Source organism: Macaca fascicularis, chromosome 13 (genome assembly GCF_037993035.2).
Source record: "Macaca fascicularis isolate 582-1 chromosome 13, T2T-MFA8v1.1".
Lineage (NCBI taxonomy): Eukaryota > Metazoa > Chordata > Mammalia > Primates > Cercopithecidae > Macaca > Macaca fascicularis.
In genome coordinates this window covers 5,454,309-5,472,093 of record NC_088387.1, presented here as the reverse complement: position 1 = coordinate 5,472,093, position 17,785 = coordinate 5,454,309, and the positions used below count along the sequence as shown (strand labels likewise).

At 49.5% G+C, this 17,785-nt stretch overlaps 1 protein-coding gene across 9 annotated transcripts in view; it reads right to left on the bottom strand.

Moving 5' to 3' along the window:
• NPAS2 (neuronal PAS domain protein 2) overlaps positions 1-17,785 on the bottom strand; it is a 175,995-nt gene that overhangs the window by 10,663 nt on the left and 147,547 nt on the right. For all 9 annotated transcript variants that reach the window (XM_045368487.2, XM_074011134.1, XM_074011135.1 and 6 more), the window contains 5 exons: positions 16,720-16,804; positions 12,801-12,942; positions 12,193-12,302; positions 9,958-10,047; positions 5,500-5,646 (listed from right to left, as the gene is read on the bottom strand). In XM_045368487.2, coding sequence (XP_045224422.1) covers positions 5,500-5,646; positions 9,958-10,047; positions 12,193-12,302; positions 12,801-12,942; positions 16,720-16,804 — 574 coding nt within the window. The remainder of the gene's footprint in view (positions 1-5,499; positions 5,647-9,957; positions 10,048-12,192; positions 12,303-12,800; positions 12,943-16,719; positions 16,805-17,785) is intronic.

Sequence of the window (17,785 nt, the reverse complement as noted above, 5' to 3'; positions counted from 1 at the left end):
AGGGGCTGGAGACACTCTCTGCCTTCATGAAGGTTACAGGCAAGTGACTGAGGCCTAACAGTGTGAAAGCTGTTTAGACCCAGATGTTCTCTAAATAATGTGATGTACTTGTTTAGAGTCTAGGTTGGCTTACCAGCTTCTTACTAGAAGGGAGCGATACCTGGTGAGTGGAATGCATGATGCAGTAATGATAACATTGCATCATGATAATAGGGGCAGGGGATGGCTCCCCTGTGGCCTGGGCCGCATTGCCCCCGCAGTACGACCAGGCTTTGTATTTGCCCTTCAATCTCTGACTAGTGACTAGTGTCTGTACCCACGCTGCTGTTGAGAATCTTCCACCCAGTGCTCTCAGCTGAGATGGCAGATCTCTCTCATTAATTAAGGGACCACATTCCCAGGCAGGCCAGTAAGCATGGATATGATCGCATAACATCAAGTCCGTGCACTTTAATACTATGTTCAAGTTTTATAATCATCATGATCATCTCTGTGTTTTGTTACCTAAAATGTCTCAGAGACATTTAAAAGTCCACGGTATGTTAGCTTGGCGGTTTTAATTTGAAAGATTTAAGAGACTTTGGGGTGTTATTGAGAATCCCGATTTAGTTCAAATAAGTTTGGTGTATTTGATTTAAAACAGTTGTTTACGCCAGGCGCTGTGGCTCACGCCTGTATTACAGCATTTTTGGAGGCCAAGGCGGGCAGATCACTTGAGGCCAGGAGCTTGAGACCAGCCTGGCCAATGGTGAAACCCCATCTCTACTAAAAATACAAAAATTAGCCGGGCCTGGGGGTGCATGCCTGTAATCCCAGTTATTCAGGAGGCTGAGGCAGGAGAATCGCTTGAACCTGGCAGGGGGAGGTTGCAGTGAGCCGAGATTGCGCCTCCAGCCTGGGTGACAGAGAGAGACTCTGTCTCAAAAAATGAATAAATAAATAAAAGTAAAACAGTTGTTTAGGTGCTTAGAAAGATTTTACTTCTTAGGTTTGTAAGTCTGCCTTGTTAGCTACATAAAATGTTTGAAAGATTCAGATAAACTAAATGTGTAAATGAATAGCTTTGGTAGATAATGTTGATTATTCACAATCAACTTATCAACTCATTGAACATAAATAAAAATCTAGTGAAAGCATTGCTCTTTTTAGACCAAATTAGTACATTCATGAATAAAACAGAATCTGTCAGTGGACTCCAAAGTTTTAAGAAAGACAGCTTTTGTAATTTTAATAATAATTTAACGAAAGACCTGAAACTGGCTTTTTAAACAAAAATACCTCTTGGGTATTAAAAACATCAGATGGCATTGTGTCTGTCATGATTCTCAACGTGCTGTTCCAGTCCATCAGGCCCTTAGCTTGCAGTTCTTTAGGGGGAAGGCTGTCTGGCTCCCAGCCTCTGATGTTTTTCACCCCATTCCTGTACTCAGTGCGGTCCCACCTCCTATGCAGTACAGGACCGACAGGCTGACATCTGCTGAGTGTCAGCGCAGGTTTGGAGAGGCAGGCGAGGATCCCGCCCTGCAGACGTGCTGGGGAGACTCACGGATCAGTTCGCTCACACGTCTGCTTCATGGGTGGGGTCGAGCCACTTACCAGAGGCCCGAGATGGGCAGATGGCTGAGCTGGGGCTGGGTTCTGATCTTTCTCCATCCCACGGGACCTCCCCAAACTCCTCTCATGCCCCACCCACCACAGAGAAGCCTGCAGTTTTGAAATGAGGACTCCTCGTCACTTTAGAAATTAAGAAGAATTTTCTGGGTATCCATCATTTTACACATTTTGAGGATTCATGTTTCATGCATTCCCAGCTCCCTATTAAAACAAGACTTGTTTATAGCACATAGGGGAACATATACTTCATCACTTCAGCAAAAACCTAGTAGTCAAACCCAATTACCATGCGTTTTTCTGGTAGGATACAATTTACCTTTTGATTAGATTTTGAATAAATTCAGCCTTTACTGATGACAGGCAGTATAATTTACCTTAAAGCAGACCTACCTTAGCTCAAATTCCCACCCTGCCATTTACTAGCAGTATGGCCTTGGGCAATTTTAATAACTTTTCAAAGCCTTAGTTTCCTCATTAGTAAAATAGTGACATTAAGAGCACATACCTTATTAAGGACTAAATGAAGTTAATGCATATAAATGACCTGAGACATAGTAAGTACTGAATGAATGTCAGATACTAACATTCAAAATGAAAAAAGGAACTTTTTCCTCCTTTGCCTTTTTGGGCATATAAAAACTGTTTGATAAATGAATGAATGGAATAAATGCATGTATGAATGAATAAACATATGAAGAGCACTTTCACTCAGAGAAGGGCAAACTATGTCTGCTAGTGTTATTTATGTAACAGACTGTAACAGACAGGGGTGCTGCTCTGTCCCATCAATGCATATCCTCTGACAGTAGAAACCCTGTCCTGTTTATCTTTCTGTATCCTCACAGTGCTTAACCACATGCCTGGTAAATAAAGGGTGTCAGATGGATGGATAGATTAAAAGATGGATTGAAGGAAGAAAGGGTGGGCAGAAGGATGGATAGAAGGGAGCGTGGCTGAAAGAAAGGATGGACAGATGGTGGCTGGATGGAAGGAAGGATGGAAGGACGGACAGATGGTGGCTGGATGGAAGGAAGGATGGATGGATGGAAGGATGGACGGATGGTGGCTGGAGGGAAGGATGGATAGATGATGGCTGGATGGAAGGAAGGATGGATGGGAGGATGGGTAGATGATGGCTGGATGGAAGGAAGGATGGATAGATGGATGGATGAACCAGTTGAGGAACACATTTGCCATTGCTACAGGTGTCCTTCTAGGTATTCCTTTGAGCAGCCAGCAGAGGGCGCACATGCTCTCAAAAAGAGCAAGAGGCAGCCTTGGAGGGGGCATGGGCCTTTCAGCACAACAGCTCCTCCATGTAGCCCCATTCATCACCCCATCCAGGTGCAAACACCAACAGCCCTACAGGACTTCTTCCTCATAACCCAACGTTTTTTTGAAAAAAAAAAAAAATAGTAAGCATCACAGGCACATATAGCCTCGATGAAAGTTTTGAAGCAATGAAGTAAAAGCATCACAAGTCCACTGAGGTTGGGATAAAGGCCACTGGGGGGGGGCGGGGGACTGGTTCCTGGTTTGCTGCTGTGCACCATACTTCTGTAAGGCCAGCCTCCTTCCCCAGAAAGGATTATCAACAATAAAGTTGATAAAATATCTGTTTATCAACAATAAAGTAGAATTTTATGGCTTAAGGGGATGGCATCTTAAAAGGGCTCTGAGGTCAACTTTATGGAAAACGTGGGGGAAAAAAAAAAAAAAGTTCTCCAAGTGGGGAAAAGTTGTGGGAGAAAACAAACCAACAACTTCTAGTTTTCAAGAACAAACCAATCCTACACTCACAGATGATTTTTCATTAGTGTTATCTGCTATTTCTACAAATACTTGTCATTACAGTACATTTGAGAAGTATACGAAATAGACAAGTGATATAATGAAACCTTGGCATCATCATTAGGTTTCAAAAATCATCTATGTTTTGTCATTGTTATCTATCCCTCTACTTTTGGGGGTGGGCTGGAGTCATTTGTAGTTGCTTATTCTTCACGCTTGAATCGCACAGTTTAGTTTAAAAAAAAAACAAATATCACACTTTGGAACATATTTCTTGAAGTCTTACAAAAAAACAAGGCAGACTCCTTGAGGAAACGTCCTCTGTCTTGACTATCTGTGTGGATTTCCATGATCTCTGGAAAATTCCACTGCAAAGATAAGGCCTCAGGAATGAACCCAGCGCAGGAAGGCACCGGAGGGCGCGATTCCCACGCCGGCCGCTCAGAACATCCCTCGGTGCACTCTGGCATAGGTACTTTAGGGTTAACCAAAGGCATGGGTCACAAGGAGGAAAAATACTTTGTTATAACAGGAGCGAAAGCAGTAACTTTGGTGCCTGTTATTTTAAAATTCAGCCTTAATGTTGAAAAGGCAGGAAGTAGAAAAACTCCAGGCACTGAGGGGGATGTTCATACGCCTACCTCAATTTTAGCAGTTTCTGGCTCGATTTCCCCCTTCCTGTTAGTGTAAAAATTCCATTAAAGTAATTGGAGTCAGGCAAGCGTTGGGCTCCCAGTCAGGCCCTGGATCAGTGAGAAAAATATTCCAGCTGGGAAGGCGTAAGGAAAAAGCCACTTTTTACCTATTCTGGTAAAAGGTGGAACGGCAGCTTGGTGACTCCATTTCTTTTCACAAGAAGGCTGAGCCTTTTCCTGGTCAATGTAAGGGGGCACCGAGGAGGCGGGGGAGCAGCAGGGCTCTGGCATGGCCCAGGCTGTCTGTGTGAAGCCTGCTCAAGGCGCACACACCACGTCTTGAGGGGAACGGGCGGGGAGGTGGCCTGTCCAGGGCAGGGCTCTTTTCTTTAATGTGGGCAGCCACCTCTGAGAGGCCTGTGCAGGGGCAGGAAGGGGAGGGACAGTGAGCCTCTAGAAAGCCACCATGAGTGCCCCTGAGGGCCAGGTGGAGCTGCTGGGACCTCAGCAAGGCAGGACAGCCAAATGAGCATCTCCCTAAGCCCCCAGACACCTGCACCAATGCGTGTTCATCTCAGCGTGCCCTGGCTCACCGCGCTGGGCCCCGACAGAACCCGCCTGTCTCCTGTGGTAGGTGTGGCTGCACTTCAAGAGCTGTGTGGCCAGGGGAGGGTCTGCGTACATGGGTGATGGGGGAAGCAACAGGGACAGTGCTCCGGCAGAGATGTTATTTCTGCTTCTTTCTGTCCCTTCTAAGGGTCTCCAAATGCTTAGTGCTCTCAGGGTGGACGCCAAGGTTAGCTAGAGTTACATTTACAATCAAAGGCTGGGTCAGAATCAGGCACTTCTGAAGATACACAGTCCTGGACTAATATAAGTAAAACATTATATATTATTAAAAGAGATCCAATATAAAAAGATTTTCCTCCAAAACAAAACAAAAACCAAAACATAGACCTCTCCAAACAATTCTAGTATCTGGGGGTCACAGTGAGAGCTGCTGCTGCTGGGGCTTGCGGAGCCTCCCTGCTGGCACACCACAAATGGGGTGCCACCCAGCTCCCTCTGCAGTCTCCAGTAGGCTGTGATATGGATATCATCGTCTCCCACATCTCCCTGGATGCCTGCGTTGGATGAGAAACAGCAGAGCTGCTTCCATCTCCTCCTGATGGCAGCCTGGGCTGGGAGCTAGGAAAGCAAAGTTACAGAGGCGCAGGGAGGTGCTACCCAGGACCGAGGCAGGCATCCATGCAGGGCGGTCCAGCGCCAAGTGCACAAGTGCAAATGCAGGTGGAGGCAGCGAGTACATGGGCCTGCCAGAGTGAGGGGCGAGGGAAGACGACATCAGGGGTGTGGGCTGGAGGCAGGGATGAGGACCGGGATTTGTTCCTTGTCCTTTGTTCCTTGACCCCTCCCCACGCGGCAGCAGGGACAGAGGCCAGTCTGGGAAGGGGATCACCTGGACGTTGGAGTCCTGGACCAGGCAGAGCTGCTCCTGGATCTTGTGGAGCTCTTCCTGTTGCCACCGGATATTGGCCTGCAGGATCCGTGTCCGCTGCTCTAGCTGGTCTTTGATGGTCTGGAACATGCTGAACTGTGCCGAAAACTTCAAGGTGGAGCCGAAAAACATAACCAGATGAAAGAGTTATTTCAGCCTTGCAGGCAGATCTTGCTGCTGCTCAGTCTGTACACTTCATTTCCGTCCCTTAGCCATCTTTCCCAGCGTCCCTAAGGAGCCCGTGGCTGGGTCCTGGGCAGTGAACAGGGGCTGCAGATGAGGTCTGGACATCCCCGGGGCCCCTGTGCCAGTCTGTCTCAGGCTGGCTATGACAGCAGGCCCGCCTGAATCTGCAGACCTGAGTTACTGCCCTGCAGTCTGGGAGGGCCATAGAATCGGGACAGGATTTTGTAAGCAATGTTTACAAACTGATATTCCAAATTTGGCGAGATGAACAAATGGTTTTGGAGATGAATGTCAAAAGCAGGGCATCAGACAGTCCCTTGTCCCCCTCATTTAGGGCATAGCAGTTTGTATGTGACAGCGTCACAGGCATTTTTGGGTCTGGTCATGATCCTAAATCTGATCCTGGCTCTCTCCAAACCAGCCTGGGATCATAAAGGACTTATTCCCCTCACCCTCCCCACTCCAGGCTTACTTGCTACTATGCACGTCTCCGAAATCTGTGCAAAAAAAGAACAAAACAATCCCCCGGTCTTTACCCCGAGGGTCCCCCTCTCCAGTGTGACCTTGAGGTAAAGACAGGGTGATTGTTTTGGGCCTCCCCTTCCTTTGGACCCTTAATCCTTTCTGGGAAAGGAGGCTGGCCTTACGAAACTTGCAGGTGGTCTCTGCCTCCTGTCCCGTCTCTCTCAACACAGGCTCCTCTGCTTGCAGGAAACACTGGGAGGGATGGTAGGAGGGGCCTATAGCCCCTGCTCTGGGCTCTCTGGGGCTGTGACTCCCGTATCTTGAGGCAAATGAGTTTGCTAGATTCATTTTGTTTTACTCTCTCTCCCTTTTCACCATGACTTAGCCTCCACTCCCTCAATCTCTAGCCCACCAGTCTCCCTAGTCTGTTTCCTGCCCACTGTCTTTTGCAAATGCCCCCAGGGCCTCTCTCTTTTCCTCTGCCCTTTGACCTCCCAGGCACAGAGAAGCAAGGAGACCAGGAGAGTTGAGAAACAGATAGGATGAAATAACTGAAAGCATAGCTCCTGAGGCAGCGAAATCATAATAAAAAGAACCAACAAGAATAAGAATAGCAGGTGCTGACATTTGCAGAGACCCTCAGGTGCCAGCTGCTGCCCCAGGCAAGTAGAGGTATGTGTGTTACACTTCTTCACATGCCACCGCAGGAGGCTGCACCCTGCTGGAAGTCACACAGCGAGATGGTGGCAGCACCAACATGCAAATCCCAAGTCTTAGGAGCTAAGCGCGGCCAACGAGTTTTGCCTACAAGACATTCCCACCTTGACCAGAGCAGCTTTGACCTCAGACTTCCTTTAAAAGGAAGGTTCTGTTGCTATCCATGCATTTAAAAATACCTGCACTGGGCCGGGGGTGGTGACTCACGCCAGTAATCCCAGCATTTTGAGAGTCCAAGGTGGGCGGAATCACCTGAGGTCAGGAGTTGGAGACCAGCCTGGCCAACATGGCGAAACCCCATCTCTACTAAAAAATACACAAATTAGCCAGGCGTGGTGGTGGGCACCTGTAATCACAGCTACTCAGGAGGCTGAGGTAGGAGAATCGCTTGAACCCGGGATGCGGAGATTGCAGTGAGCCAAGATTGCACCACTGCACTCCAGCCTGGGCAATAGAGTGAAAAAAAAAATATATATATATATATATATAAATTTAAAAAAATACCTGCGCTATCCCAGACTCACAAAAATCCCAGTCAGATTGTGACTAATTAGACAACTCTGTGAGGATTTTGAGAGAGAATTCGATGGAGAAAGCAAACGAGCGATTGCAAGTATTTAACGAAACCCAAAAGCTTCTCTGGCGGGTTCTACAAAGTTGGGAAACTCAGGGTTGCCCCTTCCACCTGCAGTGGAGGCGGCTCATGGGGGCCGAGCTGGCTTGGAAAGGGAGCGGCGACGGGCTGCGTTAGGAGGTGGTAGCTGCCTCTCACGTTATTCTGATTTTTTCAAGGCCTGCCAGACACCCCATCACGGGGCCCTCCTTACCTTCTTGATGGTGATGTTTTTGATAAAGAGATCTACTCTAATTTAAAGACATTTTAGAACCACAGTATGAAGAAAGAGGCTTTTTGGAAAACCACCAGTGACCCAGATAACCACTCCTCAGATTTTGGATTTCATTTTTTCCCTCCTTTCCCTGAAGGGTGAGGGGAGTGAGAGGAAAAACCCCAGAATCTCATTGTTCCACACGCAGTGGGTATGGGAAGAACTGTGTGGCTTGGAAAGTCAGTATTACGCAGGGATGTCTGAAAGAATACAGTTACCGGCTGGGTGCCCTGGCGCACGCCTGTCATCCCAGCACTTTGGGAGGCCGAGGTGGGCGGATCACCTGAGGTCAGGAATTCAAGACCAGCCTGGCCAACATGGTGAAACCCCGTCTCTACAAAAAAATACAAAATTAGCCAGGCGTGGTGGCGCGTTCCTGTAATTCCCAGCTACTTGGGAGGCTGAGGCAGGAGAATCGCTGGAACCCAGGAGGCGGAGGTTGCAGTGAGCCAAGACGCTGCCATTGTACTCCAGCCTGGGCGACAAGAGCGAAACTCCGTCTCAAAAATAAATAAATAAATAAATAAATAATATAGTTATGATTAAATATAGTACATATGGCAGACTAAGAAGTTCAATAGATGAAAAATCAGAATTCCAAAAGGGACTGCACCACCCCCTTGTGTCTTATAAACACAGACATTCTTTATAATGCAAGACCCAGAAGTAAAGGCATCTTCATGTTATGCCCCCTTTGGATTAAAAAGTTACTGATTTCATACCAAATGTGTCTTGGACATGTAAAGAGAAAAACATTATTCAGGCCTTTTTTTTTTTTGGCCTAATGAGGGTGAATATAGGCAGTTTGAATGAGTAGGTTCCAGAAGCCACTCCTCAAGCCTCACTCTAGCAAGCAGCACGCCTCAGCATGTGTCTTACTCCAGGAACGCATGAGAGAGCCCCGCTAAGAGGGCATATGTTCCAAAATAGTTTTCATCAGTGGTGACAGATGTGTGCCAAGACAGAGAGGGGCACCTGCTGCTGAACCGCCATCTGGGACGCAGCTCTAGCCTGTGGCCATGGTCTGGGCAGAGCTAAGTCTCCTATGAGGGAAGTGAAGTCAGAGCTCAGGCCTGGGCACGGTTTGTCACTCCCCGTGTTCATTACTCCCTGCTGAAGTACATCCCTGCTGTCCCCCTGCCGCACCATCTTTCAAGGCCAACTCGAGCGTCACCTCCTCCAGGAAGCCATGTCAGACTTCCCTGGGCAGAATATTTCCTTCGTGGTTCTATAAAAACGCATGCCCTGCCACGGCGGCGTCTCTGTTTACATGCCTGTCTCTCCCTTTAGTTCTGAGCACTAAAAGCAAGGGCTGACTTACATCTTTACATCCCTAACACCTCGCTCACTGACTGACCCAAATAGTAACTCACCGAATGTTGTTGAAACAAGGATGGAATTACTCAGCAAAGCCGTAATCCCTTTCTTTTCTTTCTTTTTTTAAACAAATGTGATATTTATAGTGCTGGACTCACGGGTTTTAGATCCTTTCAGTCTTTCTGTGACATGCAGCCCAATTCAGACCTTTTCTAAAATACCATGGCCAATTTGGAGTCGTAAAGAACAAGAGGAATGTGGAAAAGTGGCAAAGAGGTGAACAGAGACTGTTAAAAGAATTAAAAAAACAAACCCTGGACTTTTGCAGCAACTTGGATGGAGCTGGAGGTCATTCTTCTAAGTGAAGCAACTCAGGAATGGAAAACCAAATATCATATGTTTTCACTTCTAAGTGGGAGCTAAACTATGAGGCTACAAAGGCGTAAGAATGAAATACTGGACTTTGGGGCTGGTGGGAGGAAGGGTGAGGGGCGTGAGGCATAAAGGACTACATATTGGGTGCAGTGTACACTACTCGGGTGACGGGTACACAAAATCTCAGAAATCACCCCTAAGGAACTTATCCATATAACCAAACACCACCTGTTCCCCCCGAACTATTGAAATTTAAAAAAAGAAAAACCCAGACACCGGAAAGAAGAACTTGGAGACGAGAGGGTGGGTGTGGGGGGAACCTCAGGGATGGACACACGCCACATGCACATCAGGAGGGACATTCCCCCACGTCAGGGCCTTGGTTGGTACCCAAGTATACAAGACCGTCAGCACAGCACACTGCGGGCTGCTGGCTTGAGAGCGGCTGCCCTGCCCTGGGTCCCAGACTCACCTGTGCCATGGGAGCGGGTGTGCTCTGGAGAACGGTCTGAGGCAGGAGCTGCTGTGTGAGGTCGCAGGACGATGGGGAAGGCAGAGGGGCCTGTGGGAGAGAAAGGGACTTTGTTACCACTGCTTCTGCCGTTCCAGGAGACAGGGATGCGGTCTCTTGGTCCAGTGGGTTCTCTGCGTTCCACACTGGGGTAAACAGCTGAAAGTCAAGACTTCTAGAAAGTATAGGTGTCTGTTCCCTGGCTGCACTGCTTCCCATGCAGGGCACACGGGCAGAGCCCCCGCACAACCGGTGCAGGCTCCCGCCCCACCACAGTGTGCTCTGCCAGGCTGCTGCTACCCGCCCAAGCCTGGTAGCTCAGCTCCATTTCCCTTCCCTTGCCTGCTGTCCTGGACTCCGCCCTGGGTGGATTTGGTTGCCCTCCTCCCAAATGGATTAATTCTTAGCGGTGTCATCAAGCAGGACGATGTGCGTGGACTGCTACCATGAGCTGGCCTGTGCATCCGTATCTTTTCTGCTCAGTGCTGATGCAGATGGACAGACCATGCGTGTTTGTCCAAGAACTCATCCAGGCAGTGAGGACTGGGGCAATTTCACCAGCCTCTGTCCAGAACGTTTTGAGAGACTCCGGGGAAGTGAGCTGAGTCACATCTGTGTTCCCTGATCACTCGGGTGGGTGGGGGAGACAACGTATAGAAATAAGAAATGAAACACTCTGCTTCATGAGCCAGTGGTTTTTTTTTTAAAAGAACAGTGAAAGGACTCGTCTGAAGTTATTCCGACACGGCCCCTAGTTGCTAGGGTCTATCCAAAAAAGCAGCTCAAATGGAAAGTGTCACCCAGGACAGCACTGGGAGGAAATGTTACCAGAAGACCTTGTTTCAGTGAGAAGTCCCAGGCACAGGGCTGAACCAGAAGCTGGTCTGGGCCCGGTTTCCCTGCACGGCTGGGAGGAGAAGGAAGCACTCTGGGCCTCCACTGTTGGCAGAGTGAGTCACACTGGACAGCAGAGTCTGGAAGAATGGCAGGCACAGCTTGCAAGCGCATCTGGAGGTGGCTGGAGAGCAAATAAGTGGTCTTTGCCATGTTCTACTTGAAAATGAAACGCACTGCCCAAGATTGTGAAGCAGGGTGTGCAAAGCCTTCACGGAGACAGCAGGCAGGAAGGTGGCACGTTCACTCCATCTCCAAAGTGACAGTGAAGTGTGGGTGGGAGGGGCTTGGCAACTATCTGGAGGTGGCCCCTAAAATTCCTGGGTACTTCTCCCGTCTAGAAGTGGAGGTCTAGATTCCTCTCGATGGGTGAGCTCGGGACTGCTTTGACCAAGAGGTATGGCTGTGGTGACACTATGTTGACTTCCATGGCTAGGTCACAGAGGGCTGCACGGCTCCTGCCTGCCTCTCCAGATGTCTCCTCTTGGAACCCGGAGTCCACCACCATGCCAGGAGCAGCCTAAGGCTTGAGAGGCCTGTGCAAGTCGATGACAGAGGGCCTCGGATGAGCCCAGCTCTCAGCCACCCAGCCTGGGTGCCGGACATTCATGTGCAGACACCATCTGGAGGAGAGGGTTCTGTAGCCTAGGCCCATGAGACCCCCGACACCAAGGAGCAGGGAAGTGCCATCCCCATGATGCCCTTTCTGAATTCCTGACCCAGGCTCCATGAACTTGATACACGTGGTTGCTTTAGGCCACTAAGTTAGGTGTAGTTTGCTACCTGGCAATAGATGACCAGAGTGGTGCATGCCAGCGACTTGACACATGGCCAGTGCACTTTCTCAGGGCCATGCATCCCCTGACGTTCTGGAAGGATCTGGCACACGTTGGGGTCGGGTCCCACCTGATATGTGCAGAGGTATTTTTGTTGCCACTGAGCTGCTCAAACATTTACACCAGCATGAGAGGGGATTTGAAACAGAAGAATCCTAATTGTGTGGCCTCAGGGGCTCTAGGGGTATGACGGTATGACTCCGGGTTTGCAGTTTTGCCTTTTACCCTTAAAATTCACTTGGATTTTGTATTCTATGGATATGCATCCATGTTAATTTTGTCATGCAAATGTTTAAAATTAGTTGCCAATTAAATTACTCAACTTCCCACCCCCATCTGCCACCCTACACTCTCAATCCCTAAGTAAGAGGATCCTCTGGGGAGACGCAGCACCTCGCCTGGGGCTCTGCAGCCCCCACCACACTGTAGCATACTCCCCTGGAGGAGTCTGGGGTCACACACTTACCGGCATGGTGGCTGCCTGGCTGAGCCCGGGGACAGGTAACTCTTGGGGCAGGGTGGCTGATCTTGGCAAAGCTGGGGTGCTGGCCTCTGCCATCAGCTTGGTGGGAGTGGCTGTAAGAAAGCAATGAATGACTTTCCTAACTTAGACGTACTTAGCATGCACTCATCCGAAGAGGACACCCATGACAGTGGTGTGCTAACACAAGAGCTCAGTTGGGATCGCTGATAAAGGAAGTCCACCATGCAGGTTTGAGGTGAACCACAGAAGCCCAGCCTGGCAGCAGGTGGGAGAAACCACAAACACTCCCCAAACTTCATTTCTGCTGCTTGGTCCAGTGAGCTGCCCGATCAGATGCCTCCCCAGAATTACTAAAAGCAGCCCAGGGATCAGATCTGTGCACCACCCACTCAAGGTCTTTGCTTGGCACTGAATGGATACCAGAGTGTGGAGACGTGATCAGAAGGCAGGAAGTCTGGGAAAGGAAAGGAGTATAAACTGCACGGCAACCTCTGTCGGAGGCACAGACTGCCCTGGGACCCTCTGTGGGGCTGTCCCTCTGGTCCGATGGGGTCCCCCATCCCACTCCCCATCCATGGACTCGCACTCACAGGTGGGTTCTGACATGGCTGTGTGTGAGGATTTGTGGGAACTTCTTGAGGACGCTGATGGCGAATGACTGGTATTAAGGCCCGAGGCACCCACGTCGAGTGCGTTAAAGTGCTGCCGAGGTTCCAGGCTTGAGCCCTTGTCCTGAAACACACACATCAAACAGTCCTCATGTCAGCATCCAGAGGAAAGAATCACTGGGTGTGACTTTAGTTCTAAGTATGTTGACAACCTCAGAAGCTGCTGAGACAAATACCATAGTTGTTTAGGGACGATTCCAAAGACGCTTGGGTAGTGTATATACATACATGTAACCTAAAGCCCCAGAGAGGCTTGCAGCCGAAAAGCAGTGTTTATTACCCTTTCTTGCCTTTGGTTTTTATTGTTTATGTTTTCATAACTGACTTTGCATTTAATTTTGTCCTCAACATTGTCACCTCACCACCCAGCATCTTGACTTTCCAAGAAGAGGGAAAGAGTTCTAGAAATAAGGTTGCTGCTGGCAGTGGATTGTAAACTCATCCAGTGGGACAGGTGCCTTTGGACCTTCCTGGGTCCTTCCCACGCTTTCTCCTGTTACTCATTCTCTGCAGCCTCAGTGTCCCCTGGAGTGGAGAACCAGTGAGGGCAAGGGGTCTCCTGTCTTTCAACCTCTTGCTCCTGACTGACCCTGGCTCTCAGGACGTCTCTGCCTCAAATACAGTGTGACAAGAAAGCAGCTGTGACAGTCTGACTCCGAGGGACCGTTTTTCCATCCTCTGTGGCTTAGCTCTTATAGGCACATGAAAACGGGATGTGTTGGGGCTGGGCGCGGTGGCTCATGCCTGTAATCCCAGCTCTTTGGGAGGCTGAGGCAGGCGGATCATTGGAGGTCAGGAGTTCGAGACCAGCCTGGGCAACATGGTGAAACACCGTCTTTACTAAAAATACAAAAATTAGCTGGATGTGGTAGCAGGCGCCTATAATCCCAGCTACTTGGGAGGCTGAGGCAGGAGAACAGCTTGAACTTTGGAGACAGAGGTTGCAGTGAGCTGAGATCATGCCACTGCACTCCAGCCTGGGCACCTGGGCAACATAGTGAGACAAGGTCTAAAAAAATAATAATAAACAAAACAAAGGTTGGGATAATTTTTAAGCTAAAGAAGAAAACAAAACAGTGACTCCCCTCCTGAGCCGCATTCCTACCCAGTCTTAGAAGAATGGAAACTGCCAGCATCTCTGGGCTACGTCAACGGGCTGGTCTGTGTCCCACGGCCTTGGGTATGAAATCCCATGCGTGCATCTGTGTGGCTGTTTTGTCTTTTGTGTCACGGCTGCAGTGGGGGTGGACGCTGTGCGCCTACAGTAGGGCTGAAGTGACTGACATGTGACCTACGGGCCTTTGTGCAAAACAGAAATACCACATGTGGCTGGATGTGCTGAGGTAAATGGCAATTTGGGGACCTCGCTGCTTGGTTACAGTTTCCCTTTGACCAGGCTCCTTAGAGCGGGGTCCCTGGACCACGGCTCTTTGTGAATTACGTGTTCCTAGTCAGCAGAGAAGTCGGTCCAGGAAGTGAGAATAAGCACGGAGGAACTTGGATGCCCATTTGACGTCTCTGCACATCACATCCACACACAGGAATCTGCATTTTACAAATGCACTGGACAGTGACAGACAGCAAAGCTATAAAAACCAAACTGGTTCAACATCACAGATAGTTTGGGAGCTCTGGTGGGAGCTTTTACTTTAAAGGGATTTCTTAACCCAGTGCCCAAGACTGTGTTTGTATTTTTATTATTATTTTTTTTGAGACCGCGTCTCACTCTGTTACCCAGGCTAGAGTGCAGTGGCACAGTCTTGGCTCACTGCAAGCTCTGCCTCCTGGGTTCAAGTGATTCTCCAGCCTCAGCCTCCTGAATAGCTGGGATTACAGGTGCGCACCACCATGCCCAGATAATTTTTGTATTTTTAGTGGAGACGGGGTTTCTCCATGTTGGTCAGGCTGGTCTCGAACTCCTGACCTTGTGATCTCCCCGCCTCAGCCTCCCAATGTGCTGGGATTACAGGCATGAGCCACCGTGCCCGGTGATTGTGTTTGTATCTTTACATATGTGCATTTTGATGAGAAGACATTCTTTCACAGGGCTCCAGGACTCCCCAAGGATCAGAAACCTCAATGATAAATTTCTGACTGGATGATACACACTACGCCTGTTCTTCAGCCATGATGTATGGTGTGTCTAACATCTGCCTATTAGCAGCTGAGTTCCCTCTATGACATGATACATAATGTATAGTGTGACAGGGCTGGGTAATAAACACTTCCATAAACAATGTCAGCTGCATCCTATCAGCGCGCTGGTCATGAATCGCCATGGAACACGCCACCACACGACACAGCAGCCGGGGAGGCTCTGCCAAGGCACCCACTGCTCTCTGATCTTGAAAGGTGATTTCTCCTTCCTCCCAACTTGGCCCTTCAGGGGTAAGAGATGCTTCTGTTGGACCACAGACAGCCTGCAAGGCTGGACCACTGCTGTGGCACCGGCCTCTGGCCCAAGGCTCTGGATTTGGGGTCACTGGGCACCCTGGAAGTTGAGCTTCACCAGTTCTAAGAGGTACTCCCCTCTCCAGCACTCACATTTGAACACTTCTGAAATTAAGACGTGTCCTTCCCTTGATGAAAAGAAACTCTTGTTTCAGAGACTGGTTGGCAGCAATTTTTCTCTCAGTGGGAGAAAAAAATCACGTGGAGGCCAGGCACGGTGGCTCACGCCTGCAATCCCAGCACTGTGGGAAGCTGAGGCGGGAAGATCACTTGAGGTCAGGAGTTCGAGACCAGCCTGGCCAACACAGTGAAACCCTGTCTCTATGAAAGACACAAAAATTAGCCGGGTGTGGTGGCGGGCACCTGTAATCCCGGCTACTTGGGAGACTAAAGCATGAGAATTGCTTGATCCCGGAGGTGGAGGTTGCAGTGAGCCGAGACTGAGACTGCACCACTGCGCTCCAGCTGGGGCAACAAAGCGAGACTTTGTCTCAAAAAAAAAAAAAAAAAAGAAAGAAAAATTCATGTGGATCTTCCAGCTGACAGCTTCCTTAACTTTGATGAAATACAACACTCCCTCCCTTTCTTGCTTTTTTTCCTTTTCTCCCAACATTTATGTCTGCTTTAAGAATGGACTCTGAGGAACAGGGCTCTGGTCTACTTGCAGATGGTCCCCAAGGTTCCCAGGAGCTGTGGACCAGGAGCAGGGACAAGGAGACGTCTGGCTAGGCAGAGGGGAGCAGAGGGCTCAGTGTGGAAGGAAGGACAGAAGGGGCTCTGTGGAGGGAATGCCTTTCTAAAGCAGGACTCCCTGACCCCGAGCTGGCTCCAGCATGATGTTCACCAAGACCCCTGAACACAGAAATAGAAAGCATAGGTGACGGGGGGATGGTGTGCGAGGGCAGCCTCCCCATAGGGTGCCTGCATCCTGGAGGCAGTGCCATGGCCCTCAAGCAAAGGAAGACCAGGGACTCTGGAATTCCTCCACAACCCAGCGGGGGAGGAAGGAACTCCCCCGTGTCTTATCTGTGGAGGAAATGCCGAGTGGACTCATTGGAGCCATGCTTGTAAGGCTGGAAAGTCGCCGAGCCATGCTTTGAGTCCAGGGGCTGTGTGTAACCCAGCTCTGCAGACTCTTTTTTTTTTTTTTTTTTTTTTTTTTTTTTGAGCTAGAGTCTTACTCTGTCATCCAGGCTGGAGTATGGTGGCACAATCATAGCTCACCACAGCCTCCATGTGATGGCCTCAAGGGACCCTCCTACCTCAGCCTCCTGCATAGCTTGGATGTGTCCTTCCATTGATGAAAATAAGCCCTTGTTTCAGACACTGGTTGGCTGCATTTTCTCCCTAGCCAGCCTTGGCTGTATCCGTCTAGCGGGGATGGCCATACCTTCAGTGCTGAGGAGTGGAGGGCCTCGGATGGCGGGTCTTCCAGAGCCAGCTCCTGCCTCCTTTCCACCCGGACATCTGCATAACTGCACAGGAAATTAAGAGACCACGGTGGAGATGGGGCATTGCAGGACGGGACGACACCCCCTGAACAGACTGCAAGGTACATCGAGGTTCTCTAGGTAACCCTTGCCCCCCACAACAGTCAACACAGAGGAGCCTGGCCTGCGACTTGTTGGAAGGAATGAGCGTCGTTCTCTGCCTTAAATTCCACCTGAGTGACTTACAATATGACGTTCAAAATCTTTTTATTTCCAGGATGTCTTTATTCCCCTCTCATTTACTATTCTTTTTACTTCCCTGAAATCTCCAATTGTAATTGTCTTTAAAAAACCCATTTTCGTCTATGGGATAAGCTTCTGCCTTTAAATAATTAGAAGCCTTTCTTAAAACCTGCTCAGTCTGGACCGTGCATATGGAAGAGTGACACAAAACTTTTTTAGTAGTTACATTTCTCAGAAAGTTTCCTCTCAAACAAACACAGGAATAGCCAAATCCAGACCGTAGATGAGCCCACAGGCCCACTTTTCAGGAGTGTGGGTAAATCCACTCAACACAGTGATGCCTAAGTGATCCCGTGGTACCTCTGCCCTGGGTGTGGAGACCCCGGGGTAAGAGGCCTTGGGAAGTGATGTGGCTCCTGGGCCTCCGGAATGCCTGCCACCTGATTCATTCACTCTGTTCTCTCCCTCCTTTCTCTGAGAGTTTCTTCCAAGGATTTGAGAGGTGGAGGATGGAGAAGAAGAGCTGGTAGAGGGCACAGCCTAAAGAGCGAGGGGTCAGAGCTGCCCAGCCTTCCCTGGGGGTAGGGGGCCCTTGGGCAGAGGACCAGGCTGGGTGGCAACAGGCGGCTGCCGTGGAGTCAGACACCACTGCTGCTGCACGCCCAGTGGCGGGCTGGGAATCCAAGATCAAGTCCCTGAGCAAGGGCACAAAGTGTGGTCAAGTGGGATCAGGGTCATTGGCTGCTGAACACTAGTGTTTCTCCCCGCTTCTGCATGTTAAGG